Source organism: Ahaetulla prasina, chromosome 2, assembly GCF_028640845.1.
Source record: "Ahaetulla prasina isolate Xishuangbanna chromosome 2, ASM2864084v1, whole genome shotgun sequence".
In the NCBI taxonomy this organism is placed as follows: domain Eukaryota; kingdom Metazoa; phylum Chordata; class Lepidosauria; order Squamata; family Colubridae; genus Ahaetulla; species Ahaetulla prasina.
Window position 1 is genome coordinate 118,478,291 of NC_080540.1, and position 9,799 is coordinate 118,488,089.

The 9,799-nt window shown below is 42.8% G+C and overlaps 1 protein-coding gene across 1 annotated transcript; it reads right to left on the minus strand.

The window, feature by feature from the left end:
• Nucleotides 1-1,699: 1,699 nt before the first annotated feature.
• Nucleotides 1,700-8,991, minus strand: PTGER1 (prostaglandin E receptor 1). The gene is made up of 3 exons (XM_058168667.1): nucleotides 8,760-8,991; nucleotides 2,753-3,614; nucleotides 1,700-2,032 (listed from the first exon to the last, which is right to left on the minus strand). The coding sequence occupies exons 2-3, from the start codon at nucleotides 3,581-3,583 to the stop codon at nucleotides 1,778-1,780; spliced, it is 1,086 nt and encodes a 361-aa protein (XP_058024650.1). The 5' UTR covers nucleotides 3,584-3,614; nucleotides 8,760-8,991; the 3' UTR covers nucleotides 1,700-1,777.
• Between the last annotated feature and the right edge of the window lie 808 nt (nucleotides 8,992-9,799).

Consider the following 9,799-nt stretch of genomic DNA (forward strand, 5'->3'; position numbering starts at 1 on the left):
CTGTTTGATCCCACTTGTTTGCCAGTTTTCACAACCCGGATTCTGGAAGCTCGGTTTTACACGCTCCAGCTGCTGGATGACAATAAGCAGCCACTGAATGATAACAAAACACATGGAACAATAAATGGGACCCCGAGGCTGACTAAATTAGTTGGGCTGGCACAGGCTGCTGGCAGCAAGCATGTGCGAAGCAAGTCAGGGACATTGAACATAAAGCATGAAGGGCTAAAATGCTCCACTGAAATGCTTTATTGTGGAGTGTCTGGTGCTGATTAAGGTTTCCCACAGGGTACGGCTATGCCACAGCCAGCCCCTACAGATCCATCATTTCAGGGCTTTCCATTGTCCTTGCTCTGTTCTTCCCAGAGCTTGGAGTAGAGCAGCAGACGGAGGCATCCCCTTGCAGTCTGTGGGTCAGTCCCAGCAATTCCCCAAGGATGTTATTTTGCAGGATCATTGGCAACAATTTGTTGAAATCCGTTCTAGGTCAGAACTGCTGCGGATCTCTCTTCTATGAGTAAATAAAGCTGTGGGTCTACTTGCTCTTCTGAAAGGTGCTTTCTTCCTTAAAATTCTTGAGTTTGGGAGGCCCCACGAGATCACATTTTCAGCCTTTTTCTTTTTTCTTTTAAATCCACAATGGCCATGAAAGGGTTCTCTAGAATTTCTACATTCATGTTTAAATTAAAGGCCGCCCTGAACCGAAAATCCATGCCTTTTGTTTTCTCCACTGCAACTGCTGTGCGATCCATGTGTGATGGTGAGACGTAGTGATACTTTGCATCAGATTCCTTGTGTAGAAGCGCAGCAAATTTTAGACCCATTAAATTCCTTTACATGCTGCAGTAATGCAGCTGCCTCAACGTTGTGGAAAATCTGCATCATAGGCTCCCAAGTATCCAGGTCATTTCTGGAAGCATGTTAAAGCCTTGACAGGGTTGGACTTGAATGGCTACTCTCTGGCTAGGAAGGTGCAGCAGGATGATGATCTGCCTGAACTGAGTATCCAAGGAAGGAGGCTATCTGGGATGTCTTCTCGCCCGAGGACCCACAAGAGCAAGATTCACACACTTGAGAAGCTGCTCTTGCATTATGCAAGAAAAGTCACAGATAGTATTATTCAGCTTTGGCATATAGCATGAATACTTTGCCAGGCTATTCATCATGCACAGTGCAGTCTGTATCAGGAAGGTCATATGGCTTTCAAAATGCATTAAATCATTGTTTTCCTATCAAAACATACTGGCCTGCTTTCCTTTACCTGGTCACGAACCGTCTTCTTTTGATACGGATCTTTTGATCTGAGAACAGAGCAAGTTCTCGGTTCCACTTTATGAGAAGTATCAGGAATGTATAATGTATTCTTTACCACTGAGCAAAGGTCTCCTCCATAGGTGTCCAATAGAAACCACCATGATATCAAAATGAATTCATGAGCATTGTGATTTTTCATTTGCATTGTGATATATTTATTCTCCCTCACCCTTTCTGTGGATGCCCTTGACTACCCCAAAAGAACTGTCATTATTATGTCTTCCAAGAAGATCGTGCATCTCTCGCTCGCACTCTCCCTCCCTCCCTCTCATAAGAAAGTCAGAAACGGGCAGGAGGCTATTTCTTAATACTGAACTTCTTATTTGCTGCCAAGATTCAAAACTGCCAATTTATCTGTGGTATTCCCTATACCAGCAGCCGCCGCCAAGATTGCTAGATTCTGAATTCCAGGACGGTTCAAAGTGCTTTCAAGTCAATCAGTTCTTGTTTGCTCCACCCAATACTAGATGCGACCAGCAGCAACACTGCGCTCAGAGCTCTGGAAGGAGCTGGCCTCCCAGCGGTCAAACTGTGTTGTTTTGAGGTCAGGGCGCCTTAGAAGTAGAGCCAGGAGCTTGCGCAGCACTGCGCGCCGTAGCAATATATATACCCATGGGTCCAGGATCTGGTTCCAGGAGGCCAGGCGCACACCAAGGAACAGCAGCTGATCATAATTCAGAACTTTATGAGAGTTGCTTGCTGATAAGATGACAATGACCTGGGAACAGCACAGAGAAAAAGAGCAGCAATGTGACATCAGCAAATGAGAGAACAAGATATCGAGACAGTAGATTTCTTGGTCCACTCCTCCCCAGTGACCCTAAGAACTTAGAAACAGGTATTAACACTGTGTACACATTAGCTCAGCCCACATAATAAATGTACCATTCACAACCCAGCCCTTTATTTGTGTGCTGATAAGGGCTCCCCAGAGTCAATTGAGTGATTGCTTGGTTGATTCTTTGGGCTATTATACCCAAACATAATGTCAATTTGATTCAAACTTTTAACCTTAAGAAGTTAAGAAGTTAACAATTATTTTCCCTCTATAGTCAGTTTCTTACATAATTGAAAGTACTGTGTTTCGTATGAACATATTTCCAAGAATCTCCCTAATACACAAGGGCCTCTTATTCTAAATTTACCCAATCTGATGCTCTCTGTATATTTCAATGTAAGTTTTAGCTGCCATGGTAATAGAACAACCATAGCCCTTTAAAATAGACCAGATTGGGAAACAAAAATCATGTAGATGTACAAAAATTATTGTACAGTTATAAGAAGAAAATTTTCCAAGTCTGAACATAGTTCCCCTCTCACTCCAACTAGGGAGGGGTTTGTTTGATACATGCCAACTTCTCACTTATTTTGTGCCTCAAAATATATGCTAACCACCCTATTTGTTTCCATTGGCCCTTTTCTGTTTTTTTGTACTCACCAATAATGGACTCCAACAAATACAGGAAACCACCATGATGCCCACAAGCTGTACAACCATTTCAATGTCATGAGCTTTGGCTCTCCGCCGACCACATTTGCGCTGACCACGGAGACGAGCTCGCACCAGAATGAGTCCACTGAATGTGTTGCAGATCAGAGAGGCTACCAGAGAGGCCAATCCCAAAAGGGAGAAGAGCAGGGCAAAAGCTATCTCGGACCATTCTTCTGCGTCTTTCACCTTGATAAAACACCAAGTGTTTGGGGCCTGTACAACATATTTCCCAAAACTGCAGAGAGGCAACAGGGCAATGGCAAGAGCAATAGTCCACAGTCCTACCAAGGAAAACTTTGTTCGGCCTGGCGTGACCATTGAAGCATGAAGCAGAGGACGAGTGATGCCAATGCAACGCTCCACGGCCATCATGAAGCCCAGAAAGAGAGGGCATAGTCCAAAGAATACCATGGAAGCGCCAAAGAACTGGCAGAGCGCTTTAGAAGGATCCATGGCTGTCCAGTTACGCTGTGTGGCATACAGTTGCAACACAAAGGAGCCTGGGATGACATGGCCGGCTAGGTCTGTGATAACCAAGCTGCTGGCAAAAAGCAGGAAGGTGGCCTTGGAACGACGCCTGAAGCGGGTGTAGGACTGCACTAGGATTACCAAGGCCACAATATTAGAGATTGCCCCCAAGGTCATTGAGAAGATGGGGGCAGCGGGAGAAGAAGCACTTGGTGGAGTCTTCACCAGCTCTGTAAGACCCAAGGAGGAACTGTTCACTAGGTGAATGGCAGGGGCTTGAGAAGCATTGGGAGGGTGCATAGCAAACATCCTGTCAACGGCTGCTTCCAGGCTCAGGCATCTGCAAGGGAAGGAAAAGAGGATTAGACCCTCCGTTTCTGTCCATGAGAGCTGACTCTCCCTACTTGCTCCCAGCCACCAGCTCCTGCCGAACCCAAAGGCAAGAGAAGCCAGTTTTCTGTACGAACTCCATCATATTTAATATAACTTCTCCTAACTTCCCCTTTTGTCTTGTCCTGACTGGCTGATTTCACTTGTACTGGATGGGGAGAAACAGGCTCAAGCTCAACTCCTCCAAGACTGAGTGGCTGTGGATGCCGGCAGTCAGCTGCAACCGCTGCTGACTGTTGGGGGCAAATCATTGGCCCCAATGGAGAGGGTGCGCAATCTAGGCGTTCTCCTGGATGGACGGTTGTCTTTTGAAGATCATTTGGCGACTGTCTCCAGGAGAGCTTTTTACCAGGTACGCCTGGTTCGCCAGTTGCGCCCCTTTCTAGACACGGTCACTCATGCCCTCATCACTTCTCACCTGGACTACTGCAATGCTCTCTACATGGGGCTCCCCTTGAGGAGCACCCGGAGGCTCCAGTTGGTCCAGAATGCAGCTGCGCGGGTGATAGAGGGAGCCACTCGTGGCTCTCATATAACACCTCTCCTGCGCAAGCTGCACTGGCTGCCTGTGGTCTTCCGGGTGCACTTCAAGGTGTTGGTTACCACCTTTAAAGCACTCCATGACATAGGACCGGGATATCTCCGGGACCGCCTTCTGTTACCATATGCCTCCCACCGACCGGTGCACTCCCATAGAGAGGGTCTCCTCAGGGTGCCGTCAGCCAAACAATGTCGGCTGGCGACCCCCAGGGAGAGAGCCTTCTCTGTGGGGCCACCGACCCTCTGGAATGAGCTTCCTCCTGGACTTCGTCAACTTCTGGACCTCCGGACCTTTCGCTGCGAGCTGAAGATGTATTTATTCTTCTGAGCAGGACTGGCATAAAATGGGTTTTTAAATTGGATTTTAAATGGGGTTTTAGATTATGTATTTTATATTTAAATTATTGGCCATATAGAATAAGTTTTTTAATTGGTTTTATTGTATTGTATTGTACCATATTTTATCTGGCTGTTAACCGCCCTGAGTCCTTCGGGAGAAGGGCGGTATAAAAATTAAAATATTATTATTATTATTAAAAATATTTTCTTAAATTTACAACCTGATTTGGATTACCTGTTTTATCATAGAACCCAACATATATACTTACAATGAGGAGAACCAACAGAAATATGGGGAAAGGAAGTAAGGCTTTCATGAACAAGTAGTTAAGTAAATTATTTTTAAATAGTGAAAGGGACTTTTCCGCCTATGGTTTAAAATCCACAGGGCTTTAACTTTTAGTCCTTCAACCAAAAGATCCACTCAGACCGAATATTAACAATGCAATCCCTTTCTTGGAATTAAGCCCCTTTTACCTCAAGGTAGTTCACTTCTAGCTGACCAAAAGTATATAAAATAAAATGGGGCAGCTACCTCAGGCGGATTTTAGCTATAGGTAGCCCTATGACTTATAACAGTTCATTTAATGATCATTTGAAGTTACCACAGTCCTGGAAAAAGTCACTAATGACTTTTTTTCACATTTACGACCATTGCAGCATTCCCCAGATCACATGATCAAAATTCAGATGCTTGGCAACTGACTCATATATGGTGGTTGTCCTGGGGTCATGTGATCACCTTTTGTGACCTTCTGACAAGCAGAGTCAATGGGGAAGCCCGATTCACTTAACATCTGTGTTACTAACGTAACAACAGCAGTGATTCAGTTAACAACTGTGGCAAGAAAGGTCGTAAAATAGAGAAAAACTAATTAACAACTGTCTCAGTTAACAACAGAAATTTTGGGCTCAGTTGTGGTCATAGGTCAAGGTCTACCTGTATCACCAAGGGAAGCAAACTTTTATTTAATATACTGTTATAGTTCTACTGCTTGTGATCTGCTGCCTCATGCGCTAGAGTAACTTCTCCCATTCTGATTAAGATGAATGTTGATTTGGTGCTAACGAGTATTTGTTAACATCTCTTCAGCCACACAGGATGGGGTCCTTCCAAATAACAAAGATAAAGTATCTTCACAATGTACTTTATTTTTAGCATTACTAAGAAACTTGAGAACAATTTTGCAATTCTGTGAAAGTTTAAGTTTAAAATGAAGGATATTTTACAATAGTAACAAACAGGTAAGGGAACTATAGGGGTAAACAGCAATAAAAATGGAAAAGTGTCATATTTAATATTTTATAACAAGTTGTTTTAATTCATAATTACATTGTTCTTTCCGTCATTTTTTTTGAACGTATAAATAGGGATTTGAAATTTACAGTATAGACATGTTTAATTTAATATTACTAACACAATAAAACTCATGTTTTAGATAACAGAAGTCACTGTGAAATTTAAGAACAAGCTGATGAGAACAAGCTGGGCTTATTTCTGAGAAACTAGCATCTATGCTACAAATAGCATATACAATAGAAAAGTATTATTAGATTTAACTAAATGTTCCTCAAATAATGTCAACAAGCTTCTCTGTCTTCCGGATCTTTACAATAAACAAAATAATAGAGATTGACAAAAATATCTATTGTAACATTGTAACATGTGGAGCAATTACTCAGGTTTTACACTATTTACAAAAACCAGGAGAATAGCTTTATGTCATTCCTATAGATTTAAATCTAATCCAAAAGTCTAATCTGACGGCACAATGCTATTGTCTGTTTACTTAGATCAAGTTCAAAAAGCTTACTTTTTGATTATGTATATAGAGGATTCTTCCCAAATTTGCTAATATGTCCAGTCTTCCAACTTACAGTAACCTTTCTATATCCTCTGACCCGAGACCACAACTGGATTTACTTCAGAGTAAAAAAGTCAAGTTCAACTTCTGTTGACATCATGGGTGTATCTCTCAAGTTTTCATGGTAAAAATATAGATGTGGTTTGCCATTAGTGGCTTCTGTTTGTTTGCTAATTCGTTGGTTTTTTAAATCTGTTGGGACCTTAGATTTCATGATAAACTCCCACTGGTATTCACCAGAACTGATGATCAGTTATGTGCTCCCTAGATATACAAAAGTGCTGACATTTATACAAACACCACAACTGCGACATTATTATTTTTTTGTCACAACAGTATATACAATCATCAACATAAAATAACTCATGAGAGAAAAGTATATATAAGTAAAAGTATGAGTATGCATATAATATTATAATGAAGAGAACAATAGGACAGGAATGGTAGGCACTTTTGTGCTCTTATGCACGCCCCTTATCATCACGTTGAACTTTTTTCTCCCCCTCCAATTACTGTCCTGTATAACAATCACCTTGAAAAATCCTGAAAGATTATTTCTATTTTGTAGAATTTTTATTAATGTTAATACATGTATTACTGTATCATGCCTTTTAAAATTTCCATGCACAAACCAACAAAGAAGCTTTTACTTATGTATACTGTATTTGGCAAGAGAAACAAATCCTTCTGATGTTGGATAATGTTCTAAATACATTTGGTAAAACCAGAAACAAATTGTGTTAGTCTATAGCTATCTTGTCCACTTTTGCAGCAGGCGTGCATGTTTAAATAAGCATATCTCTTGTACTTATCATAGGTACTGCAACTAGATTGCTCCATAAAAAAAATTATTGTCTAGCAATAGTAACCTGGGGCTATATTCAAAATCAGATGATACAATTATAACTTCCCATGTTTTTCACTGCCCCTATAGAAACAAAAACAGAATCTGGGAAAATAAATTATACCATTCACCTCTTAATATCCTCTAATTTTTCCATTGTAATTACATTGAAGACAGCATTTTTCACTCTTTCTATAAATGTTCTTTTGAAATTGGAACTAGGCTCTTGCAAATTCTGCTTTCCTGGTGGCAAACTATTTAGGGCTCCTGAGATTTGAGGAAAAACAGATTTAATCCATATTAGGGAGAGTGAATTCATGATCCAGAAGGTGGAAAGCTATTTAATTTTATTTTAATGGTTGGTATGGAGCATTAATAACTTATAAAACTGAAGAACTGCAATGTTTAATTCATTGATAAATTCATGAGTTAAAATGTTTAACAAAAAAGTTATCAGAAATTATTTGAAAATAATTAATGTATTTCTAAACATACAGGGAAGCATTAGTCTAAAAGTTAATTATCTTCCTCCATCTCATTAGAAGGAAAGACTTTTTCAGAAAACAGTTCTTGCCACAACTTACACAGGTATTAAAGCAACATAAGCATCTAGCCTCAGAAGGAAATAAAGATCTACAAGTCTAATCAATCAAATAAATTTTACACCCACACACCAATAACTTGTTAGATTCACAATGCTCCCTACATAGGATATCCTTTTACAAGTTGTGTTGTTTGGCTGTCTTGCTTTTCAGCTAAATAAAACCCCACTCCCCACACCTACATATTCAAAAAGCCTCATTGGCTAGGAGGTTACGGAGACTGAAGTACAATACAGCTGTTTAGGCGACTTAGAACTGCCACGCTCTAAACTACTTACAAACTATTAATAGGATGGTGGGAGTATTTCACCACTCTATTCACTACTTGAACCAGGACATGTGATAGAAGGCAGGGAATAACTGCCTCCTGGGAAGGCAGAACCTGGAATAAAATAATCTCAGGTTGGGTTAAAACGTCACTCCAACAGGTGAGGAGTATTTGGGGATAGACGCCTCTATTGGAAGAGCTTCCGAATGACCATTTTTCGCCCATTTATTGGGATTCTTAGAATTAACAGTTCCCGATAACACGCGAAAGAGGGGCAGCTGTTTTGCTTCCCTCCAGGACTTTCTGGCTACTTTTTTTCACGGAATAGTAAAGCCCAAACAATCCGAGCTCCTGCCTTCTACTACATGTTTCTTTCTCCCACAGAACGGCACCGATTCTTCTGGCTGCTTCCATCCCTAAAGCAAAAGCAAGTCATTTGGAAAGCATCGCAACTGCGCGAACCCTAAATATCCCCCAGGAATATTCTTTGACCAGCCTGAGCGCACCACGGAGGACTGTACTGGCCGGAGATCGAAGAATGCCCGCTTCTCCCAATCAGCCGTTTAGCCACCGCAACTAATTTGGAGGCTCCCCAAAGCACCTCCGCGGACGCCCTAGCCGTCGACCCTGAGCATACCTGGGACCGCTCCCTTCCTTTTCTCCAAGCCCCGGTTCCCTCTCCTCGTCCCAACGAAACTGGTGGAAGAGTTGACGTAGCTCGTGGGAACCTGATTCCCCTTTGGCTCCCAGCGCATTGTCCCCTTGCAGACTCTTGTCAAAAGGCGGCCGTCTCCGTCGGGGTTCCCCAGCCTCAGAGGGATCGGAGCGGGCTTGGCTGCGCCAGACTTTCGCCTCACCCTTTCTGGCTCTGCCTCCGGAGACAGGGGGGCATGCTCGCCGTCAGCACTAGGGGGCGCTCTGAAGTTCCCTTCTCCCCCCTCCTCCCTCCTCCACCTCCGACGATGCGGCAGCCTTCCAAAGAAGGATTTTCTTCCTCAGGGCCGAGCTTCTCCCCCACCCCGCCCGCCACCCTCTGGAGGAAAAGTTTTCTCCTTAGTTCTCCGCTGCGAGCCATGGCCACCTTCGGAAAAATAGTGGTCCCTCTGAAAACAATTAAGCCCGGTGGTCCGAGATTGGGCGCGGGTCTTTGTGAACCTTTAGCTACACGGATTGGGAAGAGGAATCTTTCCCACGGAGCTTTGAATTCGGTGGAAGCAGCGTTGGGAGAGCTACTGCTTTTCCTTCCAGAGAACTTGCGGGAGTGGGCACACACCTCCTTAAAGAGAGAGGCCAAGGGAATGGCCATTAAACAGTAATATACAGGTAGTCCTCGCCTTACGACCACAGCGGAGCCCACCATTTCTGTGGCGAAGGGAAACATTGGTTAAGTGAGTTTGCCCCCATGTTACAACCTTTCTTGCCCAGCTGTTAAGTGAAAATCGCTGTTAAATTAGTCAAACTGTTGTTAAGGGAATCTGGCTTCCCCGTTGTCAGAAGGTTGCAAAAGGAGATCATGTGACCCACACACAAATATGAGTCAATTGCCAAGGTTTTGAATTCTGATCCCATGACCATGGGGATGTTACAACTGGTCACAAGTCACTTTTTCCAGTGCCGTTGTAACTTTGAACGGTCACTAAACAAACTGTTGTAAGTTGAGGACTACCTGTACAGCGG